Source organism: Scardinius erythrophthalmus (assembly GCF_964197995.2).
Source record: "Scardinius erythrophthalmus genome assembly, chromosome: 8".
Lineage (NCBI taxonomy): Eukaryota > Metazoa > Chordata > Actinopteri > Cypriniformes > Leuciscidae > Scardinius > Scardinius erythrophthalmus.
This window is the reverse complement of record NC_138228.1, coordinates 11,150,219-11,169,859: the sequence shown is the minus strand read 5'-3', so window position 1 is coordinate 11,169,859 and position 19,641 is coordinate 11,150,219. Positions and strand designations below refer to the sequence as shown.

Genomic DNA, 19,641 nt, shown 5'->3' with positions numbered 1-19,641 from the left:
TGAATAATTTCCTATAAGAGCATTAAAATCTATAATTATCACATTGTATATTGTTGCACTTTAAGGGGAGTTTGATGTTTGAAAAAAAAAAATACTTTTAAAGGTATGCTTTACAATTATGCATTACATTTTCTCACCTGGGCTGGGCTTGCTTGCTTGCTTGTTTTTTATGTTGTTATGTTTTTAATGTTTTTTGGCAAATGTAATGGTCCTTTCACATCAAAAGTGAAATGAATAAGTGAAAGAAATGCAAATTCACGCCTGTACAGTAGAGGGCGCAGCTCAAACAAACCTATTCTGGACTGCAGAAGAATAGGACACAAGAGAAGAAAGTTCAACACTCTTCTTCAGCACACACACACACACACACACACACACACACACACACACACACAAGTGTGTTGTTTAAATAAATTCATTTTTGCTTAATGGTATGGTTGAGTTGGATAATCGAAGGTCAACAGCAAAGACATTGGTTAATAAAGTCTGAATAAATGCATAAAGTATATTTGTGTAATTTAACATATTTAAATATTGCAGGTAGCCGTAATATTCTTAGTTGAGTTTGCATTTCAGTTTTTATCCATTTTGAGGAATACTGAATCTGTTTTTGTGCAAGTGAGATGAGTAAATGTATACCCACATTTATTCTAGAACTAATAATAATATTTTTTGTTGTAAATGTAAAAGTACTTTACTAGTTACTTGAAAAAAGTAATCTGATTACATAACTCACATTACTTGTTATGCGTTACCCCAACACTGCATTTACTGTATATTTCCTAATATATGGTAACAGTTTAGATACAATTTTATGTTCTATTCTGATTAGTATGGAATGCTCTGTATTTGTGAACTTGATGATATATTTTATGGCGATACATTTTTAAGGATGTGAAAGTTGTCTACTTTACTTTAGATAAAATTTGGATAGAAATACATGTGCAGGCTTTGCACCATTTGAGGGCAGCAAAAGCAAATTCAGCAGGCCATGCAAACACCTGACTTGTTGGATTGCATTATGGTTGCATCTGGGGCACATATACTTCATATCTATGCATCATATTTGTATCTGAGCTCAAGGCAGAGAGAAAACTCTCAAATTATAAAGACCAAAAACCTGCAACAGAACAGACATACATTTAATAAAATTCTTGCTAAAAGTGTAGCTATTCAAATAAACTGAATTTTTATGATTTTTCCACAGACAATGCAACTAAATTCAAAATTGGTACTTTATAGTAGATAAAAATTATAAAATAAAAAATAAAAATAACAACATTCATTCATGTTTATAAAATAGCACTGATTACAATAAAACTCATATTGTCTATGTTGACGTTGTCATGTAGGCCTAACAAAACACAGCAACAGTTACTGATTGGAAGTGACGAAATAATGAATTTGAGATGTTATCAATTTAATCCAAGCAATATCATGCGCTTCCACGTGAGTTGATGAATCATTCGTTCGTGAATTCGACTCATAAGATTCATTTCTGCGCGCCGAGAACAGTGAACGGAAATTAACTTAAAATGAAAATAAGTTTAGCTAAAAATGGAACAGGTGCTAAATAAGAAAACGGTCTCTGTTCCCCTCTCTATCCTTGACCTTTTAGTTTTCACGTCCGTGCGTCCCGCGTCATAGTAGCAGGAATACAACCAAGGCGGAGCAACGAGCGTGGCTTCATCCTCTCGCACACGCGCAACATAGATATCACGCACGCGCATGTCTGAACAGTTAGCTATCACACAGTCGAAGCAGTAAAATTGTAACAGTGAGAGAAACCGGTCAGTCACCCCCTCTGAATGAACAAAATTATCACTGGCGCAGAGGTACGACATATTCAAGCTAAGTCGCAGCATGTTCACATTAAACGGATAGCATGTTATGTTATGAGTGACACTAAGAGGTTATGTTTAAACTTTAGCGGCTAGCCGAAACTCTGGCATGCGAGTAGGTGTGGCGTGCACTAGAGGTTCGGTGGGTGTCCGCGTGCGTTACATTGTACACGATGTTCTAATAAATTCTTTAGTGCAAAAATATTACTCATTCTCGGGACAATTGCTAGCAAAAATGTACGTTGCAGTATTATAACAACTGTTCAGTTTTGAAGTGGTCTGTGTGAGAAACTTGAGCAACTTTGTAGTTGTGTGTATTAGTGTTGCATGCATGGAAAGAATTCATTTCATGCAGTCAAGGGTTTGTGAAATTGTACGTAACCGTATTAGTTACACCTGTATTTTTGGCAGCTCCCACAGTAGTCTGTATAGTTGTCATTAACTTGTCCACCACTACATACACATTATGTAATTACTTATGTTGAACAATGACAACCTCAGTCACTTTCAATGTATAGAAAGAAAATGTTTTTCAGTCAGTCAGTAACATTCTGCTGATATCTCCTTTGTCCATTACAGGTTAAAGTCATTCTCTTGAGGTCATAGTAACATAGTTTATGTTCACATACTTGACAGAAAAAAATATAGCTTTTTTCTTTGTGTAACGGATGCCAGAAGTTCAGACAAACCCAATTTCTACTTTTAGAAATGTTTTTTTGTTTGTGTTTTTGTTCTAGGACTTTTGAAAACTGTCATTTGGTCGTGCATGTCACTGAGAGCCTGACGTTTCTCTTAAATGGCTGCCTCTGGCTCCTCCACCACGGTGCCTGAAGGATTTCACTATGAGACCAAGTATGTCATTCTTAGCTACCTCAGCCTGCTCCCACCACCAAGATCAAGAACCTCAGAGACAGCGGAGGGTAAGAGATCACATCCACAAATCACTATGTACAAATAGCCTGCCTGGCAAGAATTGTAAGGAGTTTAATTTCGTCTCAAAACAATGACGCAACTTTCAGTAGTCCGCTTGTGTCCGTAATGCAAGGAAACGGGAAGCATATATTGTAGTGTATGCATAGTCAGGCAAGAAATCACTTTTTCTCACTTTTTCATGCATGGGAAAAAGTCATTTGGTTTATGCAATACAAATTCCTATAGAAATAATGGGACTGATGCAAAATGGTATGTAACCATAGGAAAGACTTATTTAACAAAATTCAGTGGTTTGAACAAATACCCCCGGTTTCACAGACCAGGGCTGCGTTTCCCAAAAGCATCGTAAGCCTAAGTTGATCGTAGAACAATTGCCACTAATGGTCTCTACGATTATCTTAGGCCTACAATGCTTTTGGGAAACATAGCCCAGGCCGAAGCCTAGTCCCGGACTAAAATCATGTTTGAGCGGTTTCAACTGAAAGCAGCTTGTACTGACATCTCTTAAAATATGTCAGTGCCATTGTTTTGTCTTAAGATGCAGTATTTTTTTTTTCTAAGGCACATTTAAAAGTTACAGCTTAATCCTGGCTTAATCTAACCCTTGTCTGTGAAACCGGGTCATAGACTTTTTCATTAAGACTCTTTCACACAAATGCACAAGATCACAGAAGTCACGTACATGCCACAGGGAACAGATGCTGCCTTCACATAGTTGTCTGAAATTTGTTGCATTCAACTGCCTTCAAGATTATAGGAGTCAAGGTGAATACAAGGATCACTTCTTGGGGAAGTCTTATTAAAGCCAAAATGTATCCAATGGAATTTGAATAAAGTGCCATTCAACCATATAAACATACCCTCCCTATTGCATACATTAATTGTGCCATCTAGATTCTGTAATCTAATGCTTTTTCGATGTTTTAAAGTACATAAAATATGCATCAAATGGTTATTTATATATGCAAATTTTGACTGTAAAGGCAAGAGAAAGCAGCGTAGATGAAACTTTACAGTCACTACAGCAATAGTTCTCTTCTTTACAATGTTTAAAGTATATGGCCCGCCGAACTCGGAAACTTCGGTTTCAAAAAACACAAATAGGTTTCTCAGTCGTAATTACGGCTGGAGAGGATGTTCGTGTCCAATTTCGGACTAGGAAGTTTGTATTTATGATAGTGTCCAAAATGTCACTTTTTCAGTTAATCCAGGTACTTGAAGTCCACTTATTGTTGAAATTGTACTATTTTGCACTATTTTGTAATATAAGAATGCAAATTGGGATGCACCTTAGAACTTCCAAAAGGTCTTTGTGCAGTTGTGTTTTCCCTTTACAGGCTGAAACTACCTGCCCTAGGACTGTTCGTGCTATCCATAGAGCTGCTTTGCTAAGGATCTTGGTTTCTAATTCTGCCATTACAGTTTCAGTCGCTAGTAGGGTTGTCCACAGTTACTGAGGTCACATTCCACTTCCAGGAATCTCCATTTTGCCCTTGAACATGGGCTGTAACTCAAAGTGCTGTATACAGAGTGCTGTAACTAGTGTAATTTGATTGAAAAATGCCTGCAGGTATTGCAAGTAATGCATTAACAAATCTTTCAGAGTGCATGTGTTGTCTATACTTCTTAATTATGTGGCAGGCCATATATGGTTGGCAAATTTGGTCCCACTGGTGTTGTTTAGTCTTTTGATGCCGTTTGGCCAGTTCTAGCTTCAAGCGGTCCCTGGAATTTTGCTTGGAATCATTATAGGACTGCTTCTTGTGAATATTGACTTTTGACTTTTATTTAGTACTTGTGGACTTCAGAAGGAGATGCAAAGCGCACATGCAGTATGTCACTGACAGTTAATCTGGTTGACACAGAGGATGGTATGGGTGTAAGCTGCCTTTTGGAGATTTTGGAGCCTTGGGCACATCAGCGGTTCAATAAGGAATGTCCTGTGTCCTGCTCTGGTTTTCAATCAGTCAGCTTTGAAAGTAGCTTCTGATCCCTCTTTCCACTCGACCTGCTTTGCACTCTGACAGACTGTCATGTGCAATCAGCGTTGGCTTGTTCACATGCCACTGGTTCAGAGTGAAGCGCAGCCCTCTCAAATCTGACTAAAGACCTGCCCAGCCTGGGAAAAATCAATGTGAGCTCCCATCAACTTTTGCAATGTTGTTTAAGGCTTTATTGTCCACTTCACAGTCTTTATTCACTCTCTCTCTAAGTCTATCTGACTGTTTTTTTCTGCCTCTAACACTTTCTCTTTTTGTAGTCAGTCACTGATGTTTGTGGTTGAGGGAGTTGAATGTTGAATCTACTGGTCCCTGTAAGCCTGGGCTGTAGAAAACACTAAATAATTCACCAGTGTGTGAATGAACAGCCGCACATTTTATGGCAGCATAGAAAAGCCAACTGTTTTACAGAATAATGTTTAATACAGTATTGAAATATAGTAAAATGTAAAAGTAATTAGAATCAATGCTGATAACAATGGGAATGAATTTAAAAGGAATTTAAACTGAAATGCCTGGACACATGAGAATTTGATAGGGAAATGATCATAAAAACAGGCTGTTTACATATATTATTTGGAGCACATCATATGCTGAACATACTGGACATTACATTATAAGTTCTGAATGCAGTAGTATGTCTAAAGCTTTGTTAGTTTCTGTTCTTTCTGTCTGTTAGATATGAGATGCTATGGCTGCTTATATTTCATGGAAAATTCACTTTGTGTCGCTCCTATATTTTGCAAAAGGCAATATCATCTCCACTGATAAAAAGCACAGCTTTTGGATTGTTTAGAAGTTATGTTAGTATTTGAAGAAAAGGAGTGCAGATCTGTGTTATAGTCCAGTATCTTTGGCTCAGTTTCTCTGTTGTTTTCTTTCCACTTCACCTTTTTTAGCTTCATCAGTCATGCAGAAAATTACTTGCCTAAATATTTGAATACCTGGAGTTTCCAGGCTTGTTTTATGCTTGTTTGTGTCAAGATTAAATAATCAAAATTGCTTTAAAAAGTTAAGTACTTAATATTAGCAAGATATCTAAATAGCTGATGAAAATATAATATTTCCTGAAAATGTAATATTTCCTAAACATGTCAGCAAACACCTCTATTAAAAAAATACTATTTAAATGAAGAAAATAAATAAATTTAAAAATAAATAAAATTTAACTTTTTTGTAATAAATAAACACGTGTTATGATTCTGTGCAGGAGAGAGCCATTCTACACAGGAAGTTCAAAGAGAGCGGAATAGCAGCCTGAAGAAACAGATTGAGAATGAAATGAAGCAGCTGGAAGAGGAAATTGCGGCCTGTAAGATGTTTTTTGTTATAACTGTAATTTCATGATAAAATAAATCTGAAATCTGGATCATGGTTTAAAGTCATCTGCCTCTTTTTCTGCTCAGCTTTTTCCAGGACTGGTTTTGATCAGCACACATCCCCTGTGTTCAGTCCAGCCAATCCAGAGAGCTCCATAGAGGACAGTCTGGCAGTGCTGGGGGACCGCATCTCCCGGGACCTGGACATGCACCTGTCCTCCGCCACTCACACGCTTCTGCGCAGGTCCTTTTAAAAGTCCAGGGAGAATTCCTGGACAATTTTTAGTAGTTGGTAAAAAGCTCTTGCAACTGAAACGTTCTTGGCAGAGGTCTATGCCAGAAAAATGTATTGTGTAAACAGCCTGCACACACTTATAATAAGTTGGCTTGTAAAGGGAGTTTAAATGACTATTCTTGACATTTGACTTAAATATTGACTGAAAGCTTTCAACATATATTATCTTGACGTTTTTCGGAACAACTAGCAAATTCAAATAAATGCAGAGAAATGTTCTGAACGGTGATTATATGAATGTGTCTCTTGTGCAGGGATTTGAGCTTTGAGCACTTCAGAGCAGCGGTGGAGGAGGTGTCCTCTCACGCTCAAGAAGGATGGAGCAAGGTCATTTAAAACACTCACCACATAGGTGCACACAAAGCGCCCTCATGGCCATTGGGCTGTTTTCACTAATGTGTGAATGTCTCTGTCTATCATTTTCTCATTCTATTATTGTGTCTCTCTGTTTAGGTGTTGGTACCCTTAGTATTGTTACAGAACCTGCAGACTGAAGGGCAGCCGCTGGATTCTCTGCTACATTATGGTTTGCGTTATCTTGAGGAATCACAAGCAGACTTCATCATTATGCAGGGAGGATGGGTGAGTGGCTTATATTTAAGACAGTAGATTTGATCTAGATCATTAACAGTTGATTCTTAACCATATCAAAAGTTTTTTTTCATCAATAATGCTAGGCCTGTTGCAATTATTACATAATTATTACTGAATATTTGATAATATTGAGATAACTGCGATCATAGTGCAATTTAAATTCCAAATACATACTTTAATCCATGAAAAAGAATTAAGCAATTGTGAAAAAAAAAAGAAAAAGATATGCACATTTTCTTGCCTCTCTTTCTGGTGCAGTAGTGTGTTGTGGTGTGACAAATGAACATCTCTGCAATTCGATAGCAACTTACAAAATGTTTGATAGTCCAACTGGGTGTACCTTACAGCAGTGGTTCTCAACCTTTTGACTAAAATGCCCCCCATTGTCCAACACAAATCTGGAGGTAAGATCCAGATCCAATACTAGATTTCCTCTAGTATTTCTGATATAAATATGACATAGTTGTTTGTTTGTAATCTTTTTTTTTATAAACAAAAACACAAACATTTAATTATTATTTTAATATATATATTTTAAATAATAGTACTATTAATAGTTATTAAAATTAATTTAAAATGTTATGATTAAAATGATTAAAATGTTGTCATCCTGCAGCCTCATTAGAAGTTTGCTGAGGCCTCCTAACACCAAAATCAGAGACGACAAATAAGAAATATGACAGAACGTGTGGATTTAAAAGTATGCCCATTTTATTTGTATTAAACCTAAGGGTACTAATATCAGACCCGACCCATGTTCAAAGCACTCGTCAAAGTTTTGGACCCGAACCTGCTCGGGTCTCGGGTCGGACCTTGGTTTTTGTTTTTTAGATCCAAGACTACCTTTGAAGACCTCTAGTTCTGGCCCCTGGGCTGAGAACCACTGCCTGTAAGAGTTTAAGGTCAGTTTCCAAAGACAAAACGGGTTTCTTCACAGAACACACACAATGTTTTTCAAGACTTCTGTCAGGAGAGGGAGCCAGAGCTGTTCCTTTTTTTTTTTCTTTTTTTTTTTTTTACATATAACCCCCTTCAGCTGCTGTTGGATAATGCTAGCCATTGTGTTTTTTGTTTTGTTTTTTTTAAGTATGCAGAACCCTTTAGATACAAAGGGCTTAGTGTTGGTTAAACGTGTTATGCTGCTCTGTGATGAGCAAGATAACTTTATTTAGTGTTTCTTCTACACTTTCACCTTCCTCTCACCTTTATGGACTGTGTGATTAAGAGCATATTTGTTTAAGCCACAGTTCTTCGCTATTTCATATATAAGGCCATAATAAAGAATTTCTCTTTAACTTAATGTTTTGCATAATGTGCACACTCATTCCCATTCAGCTTATCAAAATGTATGTAATTTGTTAGTTCAAACTGAAGATTGTTCATTTCTAAAGGCTATCTTTTCCTCATGCAAATGTTTTATGAGAACAGTTCTTCACCTCTGTTAGATGATGTTGTAAAGGAATATGAAGGTCTTGTTTGTTTATGACATCCGATTTGGGTCACATTATATCTCATAGGAGGGCCGTCCTTATGAAAGACGCAGTTGATGTGTTCTGTGTGCGAGCTGAAGAACTCAGTCAGAAGGAATAATTTAATTAGAGCACCGCTGACACTTACACAGGGAGGAGGGGACACCATTGTTTTATACTTCAGCTCGGGAAGGACCACATTCCAGTGATGGAGTGAGAGCTTTGGCATAGATGATATTGAATAAGCATCTGTGAGAGTTTGAATGCAGGAGGGAGGAGTCGGACAAGTAGGAGGAGAATCCGTGTGCAATCAAACCAGACCTCCTTCTCGGCACTTCCAGCCCCATTACTCTGACAGCAACCTTTTATCCTGTGTATACGTTCTCTCCGGCACTCATTCACTTTATTTCCTTGTGACTGCTGGAGTTCTGCGCACTTAGGAGTTGAACACAGGCAGGTAGGACAGCTGCTTTCTTCTTGAGCTCTGGACCAGATGAGATTATACTTTCATGGTCCATTTACGAAACAATTTTTTGCGATTTAGGTCTTTTTGTCCACCATCTTGCTCTCCATCACTTTGCAAGCACTTTATCTTAGAAAGGACACTCGGGTTTAATTCTGTATTTAGTTATCTCCATTAAATAGGTCAGTCAGTAAATACTGAATTTAACATTTAACTTGTTTTAGTGTAGAAATGACTGCTGCTGGAGTAACTTTGTTTGCTCAATTCTTCTTTTGGATGAATTTGATCAAATTTTTTGCACATTTGCAGAATCACAATAATTATAGTATTACAAAACCACAAAATAGGCCTTAATCGTGACACGAGAATACATTTCTGAGTATATTGTTTGCTCTTATGTAAATTATAGCATCAATTTACTACGACTATTCATGTACAAATTGTTTTGTTGGATGATTTATGCAGAAAATTCTTTCATGAATGAGATTCAAAGCCAGTGACGGGAATGAGAAAGGATCTCTCTCTGCGTGTTTGTGGTTCAGGTAAACCCTACGTTATGGGGACAAAATGTTCACACAAAGATGGCAAAATCCAAAATCCTTGTCTTTGTGGGGACATTTTTGGTCCTTATGAGGAAAACAGTTTATAAATCATACTAGGTGATGTTTTTTGAAATGTAAAAATGCAGAACATTTTCTGTGAGGGTTAGGGTTACAGGATAGCATATGCAGTTTGTACTGTATAAAAATCATGTCTATGGAAAGTCCCATAAATCATGGATACCCAATGTGTGCGTGTGTATTCTGCCAAACCCAGGGCAAAGCAGCAAGAAGCCATTTTGAAAACTAAAACAGTGCATTAGTCAATGACGTGTTCCGCCGAATCATGCCGTCTGGTCTGATCATGATAAACTCTTGGTCAAGGGAAAACTGTTCAATACACCCCACCAAAGGAATTACAGATACCCGATATGAGGGACAAAATGAAATTTTGTCTTGTGAGTAACCCCACCCCATGATCCCCTTCCTGTCCCTCTGTCTGTAATGTATGCAACAGAGAGGTGACCTTCAGTGTGTCTGTGTCACATTGCCCAGCAAAGATTCTTGAGATGGCATGATGTGATGTAATTTGACTCCAGTTGTGTGGTACAGACTAACCGCTGCCAGACCGCCCTGTCTGTATGTCAGTAAGTGCTGAGAGCAGAGCTTGATCCACGTCAGGTCGCATCACCCTGCGCATCGCTCAGTCCGACCTCTTACGTAACTGCATTTTACAGGCGATGTGCTGCTCTCATCACACAAACTGTGGCTATACGCCACCCCCACACGCTCTAGATGAAGAACAGAAATAAATCTGATAAATCCTCATATGAAATCTGCTTGAGCAGGGCTGTCCCAGTTTGACTGCCTCAAAACTATTCCCTGTGCTAGTCGAGATCGTGACCTGTATGCTTGACAGACTCTGGGAGACAAATCTTTCACCTAAGGAATCCGGTTTGAATTTACTTTAACAATATTAAATATTCACTTATGTACATTTAGGATGTGTTTTGAGGAGAAATGCAGCCCACTATGGGTGAAGCCTATGAGGAATGTTTCACAGTTTCCACAAAAATATTACTCAGCACATCTTGTTTTTAACATTGATAATAATAAGAAATGTTTCTTGAGCAGCAAATCAGCACCTAAGAATGATTTCTGAAGGATCATGTGACACTGAAGACTGGCGTAATGATGTTGAATTTTCAGCTTTGACATTACAGGAATAAATTACGTTTTAAAATATATACAAATAGAAATTAGTTATTTAAAATTGTAATAATATTTCAATATTACTGTCGGACTGTATACCTGATCAAATGAATGCAACCTTGGAGAGCATGAGAGACTATTCAAAAACATAAAAAAATCTTACTGACCACAAGCTTTTAAACGGTAGTGTATGTTTTGTAGGCACATTGGTTCTCATACTTAAGTAGTATTTTAGTACTAAATTACTAAATGGCTAAGCACTAGATCGGTTTTATGATCTGCGTATCACCCCATTTTCAATATTGCGTCCTCATATGAACGTGAAAGCATTTGAGTTTGGCAGGCATGCGTGAGTTTTGTCTGTAGGCGAGGGTGGGTACATGTATCTTGGGTGGTGTTGCATAGGCACCTATGGCTCACCTAAGAAGAAACGCCTTACAACAACATAACTTCATTTTAAGATAGTCTCTGGATAGGACAGCAAGCCTTATCTTGCAGAAAACATGTCTTGTCTTCACCATTTCAAAAAGCTATTGTCAAATCAGACTTTGTGCATGTGGTTTTTGTTACATTACATTGAGCAAAAGTAGCAGTAAAGACATACAATTTCAAATAAATGCTATACAAAAATGTATCATGGTTTCTGCAAAAATATTAGGCAGATTACCTGTTTTCAAAATTGATAATATAAAATCTTTCTGGTGCATCAAAACAGCACATTAGAATGATATCTGAAGGATCATGTGACACTGAAGACTGGAGTAATGATGCTGAAAATTCAGCTTTGCATCACAGGAATAAATTACATTTTAAAATATAATTTTTTTTATAATAATAATACTAGCTGTAATATGGCTTTTTCCTGTATTTTGATCAAATTAATGAGGCCTTGGTGAGCATAAAAGATTTCCAAAAAAAAAACTCATCAACCCTAAACCTTTTTTCTTTAACTGACATATCCTGTTGTTTGTTGTTTACCCTGCTGACTGTATGGTTATTAAAGTACATAAAGGTCAGCTGGTTTCTTTGGAAACTGACTTGAGGGGCAATATCTCCAGTTTGCTTTATGCAAATGAGCAGAAACGGATGTTTTTACAGACAATGAGCATGCTTGACCTAGTTGTGGTAGACACGCAGAAACCAACGTCATATGCGGACAGACACCACAGCCGTTAGGTTTTGTCATTGTGTGGATGTCAGAGTTAGATAAAGACATGACCGTAAAAAGAAAGAACTAACAGTGCAGTGAATACAGGCTGAAAAAGAGGAGAGTGGGATAGCACACTTCATGTAGAGTTCTTTCCTTATTGTAAATGGTGATGGCACTTTCCCCCCATGTTTTTGACCTGACTTACCATATCTCTAGTTATGTTAAGTCTTTTTAAAGCTTATTTTGATTATCAAAACCATGAATGAAGAGTATTTATTATTATAGATGTAATACTCTCACACTGGCTGGCATATGAAATGAAATGACAAATGCTCCATGTCATGGTAAATTCCACTCACTGTGCTAAAATGTTTTTTTTTTTTTTTTTTTTTTTTTTATAAATGTTTTTGATAGAGGTCTGTTATGTTCACCAAGGCTGTATTTATCAAATATACAGTATAAATGTATTTATTTCTGTGATGGCAAGTTGATTACTCCAGTCTTTAGTGTCACATGATCCTTCAGAAATTATTCCAAAATACAGTATTCAGATTTGTTAAGAAAAAAATCTTGTTATTATTAATGTTGAAAACAGTTGCTGCTTAATAATTTTGTGGAAATGATGATAGATTTTCAGGATCCTTTGATGAATAGAAACTTAAAAAGAACAGAATTTATTTGAAATAGAAATATTTTGAAACATTATAAATGCCTTTACTGTCACTTTTGATCAATTTAATGCATCCTTGCTGAAAAAAGTATTAAAAATGTATCTTACTGACCCCAAACATTGGAATTGAAAAAGGTTTTATTTAAAATAAATCATTTTGCAAATAAATGTTGGTATTGTAATAAATATATGTGTAATATATTTTTGATTCTTGTCAAATCAAATTTGCACCCACATGTGACCAGATGTATGTATGTATGTGTCTGTGTGTGTGTAAGTGTGTGTTCAGAGGTCTATAAGAGTAGACCATAGTAAATGAAATGTTTTTATATTGGTCAATGTAAATCTCAGTATACATGTATGTATGATATATTTTATTATAACATCAGCCTGCCCAGGGACTGCGGGTGGAAATTAGCTCTTGAGCTAAAACCTGGTACTATGCATCTCTCCCCTTGAGGTTAATGTTTATTGTACGCTGTCCCTGTTTCTCTAAATAAATAAATACAAATACAAATACAAATATATTTATATTTATGCATTTGGCAGAGACTTTTATCCAAAGCGACTTACATTGCATTTAAAGGTACACATTTACATTCTTATCATTTCTTGCTTTCTCTTAGCATTTAAGGCCTTTAAGCACAAAAGCATTAAAATACATTGTTTTATTAAGCAAGCATATAACCATTTTGATCATAGATGGAAAAGACCATTTACCGCCAATAAAGGCAATTTACCATAGGAAATATGTTTTTTAAAGCTTTTTGACCATTATGGTCTGTGGTCTGATCTCCATAAATTTTTACATGCTTGTTTAGAATGTTATGTCACGTGCTCACCAATTTTCGTGAAGTTCTGAGTTTTCGGTTAGGATTTATAGGCTTTTGAGTGTATTTTGCCACGCCCATTTTCGAAATGACCCTGTTACAGCCATACGAAAAATGCAAAAGTTGAACTTTTTTTTTAATATAATTATTGATCTAGAGAGTCCAGAGAATTGTCCTAGATTGGGATGATTCCGATCAGGCGAAAAACCTAGGACTATTTCGCAAAAGTAGGTTTTTAACATAAACCCGAATATTTAATGAACAATTTGATTGACAGCAGTGGTTCTTAAGACAAAGTTTTTCAGTATGAGGAGATCTATCAAATGATATGCATATTGTATGGATGTGTGAAACACCACGTGATTACAGAACCGTAAAACGCGTTAGCGCCAACTAGTGGCCGATTTCTTTCAAAATTCTTACAGACCTCTAGGGCCATGAGTCGAACATGCCCACCCAAGTTTCGTTCCAATCTGCCTCCTTTAACCTTGTCTAATAGGTGCTCAAAATTCATTGGCCGACGGCGGCCATGTTTTTCGAGATACGCCAATGTCCACAATGACATACATGGCACCTTGGACCAAGACACTGCATACCAATTTTCAAGTCAGTCGGACTAACGGTCAGGTGGTCATAGCCCGTTTTGTTTTTTTCATGTTATAGCACCACCTAGTGTTCAGTCGTCGCAATTACTGTGACCTCAAATTGAACTCCTACATATGTGTACTGAGTTTGGTGAAAATATCTCATTTACTTTGAGTTATAGCCATTTTAGTAAAATAGGCTCCTCCCACAACGTTCGTTTTGTGCCACTTAGCGACCGTGAATCGAAATTTCAACTTTTTTTGGATAATTATTCTGAGCAGTTTCATGCTTTTGATCGCTGTAGCGCCACCTATGGGCCGATTTGGCTAAGTCTGCGTATCTGAGTAGCGATACTACTACCATTTGACCAAGTCTCAATGGTTGCTAGGCCTTACGGTTTGAGCTGCCTGATCAGTTTTATGGCGGAAAAAATAAAATAATAAAATTACTAACAATTACAATAGGGTTTCAGCACTTTGTGCTTGAACCCCTAATAAATCAAGTAAGATGTCTAACATGTGATTTGATGTTAATTGTATGAGAACGGGTTCCTTTTTTTAAAATTGATTTTAAGTCATCTGTGTACCTCATTTGTTTGTGAAGTTTATGATTTGTGTGGATGAGCCACACTAATCTACATGAGAATGGTTTGCAGACATGATTAGACTCAAGGAAATGCAGTTAAAAACCAAACAATATGCATTTGTTTTTCAATCTTACTGTGGCTTGGGTAATGACGTCAGGAAATGCGTACATTGCTTTAACCACAGTTTGTAAATTGTAAATTGTTATGACTCAGTCATAACGTGTTTGTTTGGAAGCTTATCTTTATGAAAAAACAGCTGCCAACTCTCATGCATTCATCGTGAGACTCACGCGATTGACACTTTTCACACAATCTCTCACGCCACACATCCATTTTCTCACGCACAGAAAAGTCGTGAAGCGAAGAGGACACTGACACCCGACAGACTAGACAGGGCAGGTTATTTTTGATATATTAAAAAAAAAACTCAGCTCTCTGATTCTGTCAATTTTATTACGAAATTCAAACAATAAATACCGATTTGGCGCTTGTAAATGTGACGTGACAGATCCCTAGCGGCTCGTGAACCGATCATCTCTAATAGCTAATGGTAAATAAACACGAACACTGTTGAAAGATACAGTACAACTTACCGGAATGTATATTCCTCATACATAATATCGATCAATCAGTGTTTTTCATCCACGGAAAGGGTCAATAAAACAGCTGGAGAACAATTGTCACAAAACATTTACCTCAGAATGCCATTTAATGACCATAATATAGGCTATATGTAGCTGGCCAGAAAAAAAGAGCTATAGAGAGTATTTTGCAAAATATGTGTACTATTACATATTTATTATATTTTTTCTTATATAATTTAAATAAAGTAAAAAAATAAAATAAAAAAAACGCATTATATTTAATTTGAGTTATTTTTAACCTTAAAAAATACTACCAGCTGATAGGGCTCTCTGTATGTTTACAGCATTAAGTGAGTTTTTTTTCTTGAGAAAAATTAACGCCTATCTTGTGTACCTAATATTTATCCAAATGAGTCAATATTAAATCAAATCACAAGAATTTAATTTAATTGAAATCGTGAAATTTGTGTCAAGCAATAATAAAAAAATGTAGCTTACCAGAAATTGTACCACGTAAACAGTGCAACATGTTGTCACTAAACCTAATAAAATTCAGTTTAGTTACAATCACAATACACTTATGACAAATATATAAATAAATTCAATAATCAAATTCAAATCGTTTAATGCACAGCTAGAGGTGGATTATCCCCATGCCCTCCATGGTCAATTGGCAAGACTGAAAAGTTAAAGATCTTATTTATGTTTGCTGCTCAATATTTGACCAGAAGGGTTAAAATGATGGTAAAATGATTTTTGTCAGTTATGGCTTTTTAGATCTAGCATTCTTCCCGCTCTGAAATCATACATAGAGATAAAGTACTGCGGTAAGATTACATTTATTTAAATTAATGATCGAGAGAGAGAGATGCGTGTGAATTACTTGCGACTGTGCAGTGTCTCTCTACTAATAGTGAAGCTGTGGGTTTCAGAAAATTAAAAAACGGCAACATTATCCTCTCGTTGCTAAAAAAAAGTAATGTAGCGATTTAGTAGCGAAGCTATGTTAAGTTGAAGGGCACCACTGGCAACAAGTTTCTGTGCTCCTAAATCTTCTGTGCACAGCGCCATTTCCGATCTTTGTCTTCGAGTGATGCGTGTGTGTGTGTGCATGTTTCAATAAAAGGAGCTCATTAATATAGAACGGTGATTAAATGGCACCTACCTGTGCATTAAACTGTTTTATTGCACACCGTCCAGCCAATCAGTGTCGAGTATTCAGACAGACCGTAGTACTGTATATGTATACAGAATTTTCTATAAACACTATATCAGTATAGAGGTTTTCTGATGTTTGGAATTAAAAAGCGACTAATGAACTAACTGATTGATATTTCCTCTCTTTACATTAAGGGCACTGTGTTCAGCCTGGATGAAGCGGAGGACCCGGGTGTGATCATAACTGAGGACAGTAACGACATTTACATCTTGTCAGGTGAACAGGCCTCGGATCAGCTAAGCCCTCCTGCTTCACTACTGACTCCTGGAGATAGTAGTGGGCCGGCTTCCTGGCAGACAGAGAGTCTTCCTGTGTCTTTGACAGGACACGAGTCTTGGGCGCAGGTTGGCATGATGGACCCAGAAGACGCCAAGAGTCTGGACAGCGCCGAGGGAGTGGCGTTAGTCGAAGAGCAAAGCGAGAACAATTCCTCAAACTCTGACATTGTCCATGTGGAGCGTGAAGACGCTGAACTGCTTGAAGAAAGTGGGGAGACGGTGGAGGAAGGGGAGCTGCAGAGTAGCGTACTTAGCGTGCTGGGCAGCGAGAGCGAACTCGCCGCAGTCAGAGAAGCAGCGTCAGATGCAGAGCTGGCTCCACCCGCACCGGAGCCAATTGTGGAACCGATCGTGATGGAGATCCCTCCACCTCCACCTCCAGCCTCAATAGAGCAAGAGCATCAAGACACCCATGCTGCTTCTACCGCCTCATTGCCCGTGCCTGAGCCTGAGTTTCAATCTCAGCCTGTTCCAGCTCCTGTGGAGCCACAGTCATCATCCCCACCGGATCTAGAACCAGAAGCAACCCTTGAGCAAGTGATACTTCCAGAGGTTGAGCTGAAGGCCTACGACTTCTCTGTCCCAGACCCTCCTGAGGTGCAGACAAAGACAGAGCCACAACCCGAGTGCTCTGACCTCCCTGTGCTGCTATACAGCGGTGCTGCCCTGGTGGCCATTGCTGCAGTATTGGCCTTTGGAGCGCTGGCCTACAGGAAGAAGTAGAAAGTCTGTGAATGTCCATGACCTCACTGTATCTCTTGCCCTAATGGAGCCCTGTGGGTCAACGTGCCGCCACAAGCTATACTTTATGGGAAAAGTACTCCTCTGATATGTGTCATACCATTTTGTTTTCTGTTCTCCTTGCTTTTATTTGTTGGCTTAGTTCTTTAAACCATCTTTATGACTGGACGGGAACTTGCAGGTGTAAATTCAGGTTTCTTTTGTGCTGTACTCGTGAACATGGGAGTGATCCGTTCACTAGGCTGTGAACTAGGTTTTGCCTGGTTCCTTAATATTAACGAAAGAAAAATCAAGGCTTCAGATCCATAGGAAGTTCATTTTTGTTAGTTAAGCATGTTTATTCTAATATATATATATATTCGATGATTTGAGTTTGATTTTAAAGCACTAGCTTGTATGAGTGCATTATTATGAATTTACCTTATTAGACATGAAATATTAAAACACAAAACTTTTTATGGGCAATGCCCTTTAGTTGGATTGTGTGATACTAAAAATATATCCATATTTGAACAAGATTACTCACAATAATCAAAAGCAAAGTCTTCACGTATCCTTGATTCCTTTTACACATCATTCAGCAATTCATATCAAACATCTTTAGTGTAATATTAGAATAAATTGCTTGAATGAATTCTTTTGTTTGAATTTCCCCTTTTAAATCTAAAATTAGAAGCCTAGGTCACAGCCTGAAATGGGAAACTCCTTCACTTTGTCCGTTATATTTTATTTAAGGGATTCTCATCAGTAAATGTACAACAATTTTCTATAATGTGAACAACTGTTCCTTAAGGAACAAAAACATGTTTGTTTAGGGCTCATGTGAAAATACTACACCAGCACAGTCAATAGTGCCATGACAACAGGGCAGTTGACTGAATTTATCTCAGAAACAGGAATCGGAAGATCATGTTTGGAAAGTCATGTTTAGCTTTATAATATGATGTTTCCAAGCATGCATTTTGTAATTAAATGTCCCTAATTCTGGGTCAGGAACTATTTCAATAAAATCTTTTTGTGAAGTATTGAAATATTATGTATGATGAAACATTAAACAGGTGGTTTAATCTTAAACCAACCTGTTCCAGAAACACCCAAATGGATTTTGTAATTGTAGAGTAAAAAGTGATTTGCTGTGTTAGATAATAACATTAAAGGTAGGGTAGGCGATTTTGGAGAGGCTAGCAATAGCAAGCTAGCTTTGAAATCATAAGATCCCATCTTCCCTTCAGAGCGTCTCCAAAGCCACACCTCCTCCAAAGCACATGAACACGCACTGTTAGAGCAGAGGCTGCAAAGTGTCACAAGAGACGGTATTAAATTACCTCATGTCTCAAAACACATAACATTAAAATAATGAACGTAAACAACTAATAGAGCTCTAGTTGTACCACCTGACTGCTGCAGGTTCATTTCAGCGTTGATATTGTTGCCATAAAATCACATAAATTCATTAGACGGTGTTCTCTTTAGTTCTCAGAGCAGAACGCAATGGGTTGCCATCTCTTAATTACAGTAGCTTTGGCGTGAATGCAGCATTAGCTTGTTTTGGTTCAGGAGAAACTGTAAAAGGTGCTGTTTGTTCGCAGCACTTCGTGACTGTCTACAACTCTTCATAGCTTCATGAAATGCGCTGACGACGTGTGACGTCTGCGCGAAGGTATGCAATGTTGACAGGCAGGTAGGACATCCTATTATTGAATTCGGACCGAATGCAATGATTGGATGAAAAAAAATTTTGGTCCTGAGACTTCCACAAAAGATGTATGTATATTTTTTAATATTTAGACCACTTCTATTATTGATTGCTATCAGGATGTGAAAGAATTTTAAACTTATATAACAAAAAGTGATTATGAAAAACATTGCCCACTCTAAATTTAACTATCTGTTGCTCAAATCAAGAGCTGACTTCAGGTTTGGGGGACTAGAATGTCTCTTAAATGCCTTCTGAGCCACACAAATCAGTCATCAGTACTTTACTGGTTTTCTTTGTTTCCTCACACAAAGTATTGTCCGTCTTCAGCCTCTGATTTACACCTTGCCTGTATCTTGTGCTGTTGTTTGATCCTTAAAAGCTCAAAAGGCCTGCACAGCACAGCCTTGTCACCCCTGTTTCCCTGTTGTGTGCCTATCCAATAGAGACCTTTGTCAAAACAATAAAAAACATAAGCAGAAGTCACATCTACAGGCAGGATCCACCTGTTGTGTCAGTGGTTGGCAACCTCACGTCAGAGAAAACAAAGTGCTATTTTTTTTGCAAGTGAGGTTTTTTGTATCATAGATGGACAAAAGCTGTGAAATAAAACTTCAATCAAGGGTGAACCTGGTGT

General features: G+C 37.4%; 1 protein-coding gene across 1 annotated transcript; it reads left to right on the top strand.

The window, feature by feature from the left end:
• Window positions 1–1,643: 1,643 nt before the first annotated feature.
• Window positions 1,644–19,633, top strand: bcl2l13 (BCL2 like 13). The gene is made up of 7 exons (XM_081372521.1): window positions 1,644–1,835; window positions 2,579–2,761; window positions 5,985–6,086; window positions 6,181–6,337; window positions 6,643–6,715; window positions 6,842–6,970; window positions 16,424–19,633. Exons 2-7 carry the CDS (start codon window positions 2,638–2,640, stop codon window positions 17,288–17,290), a joined length of 1,452 nt encoding a protein of 483 aa, XP_081228647.1. The 5' UTR covers window positions 1,644–1,835; window positions 2,579–2,637; the 3' UTR covers window positions 17,291–19,633.
• The last annotated feature ends 8 nt before the right edge of the window (window positions 19,634–19,641 follow it).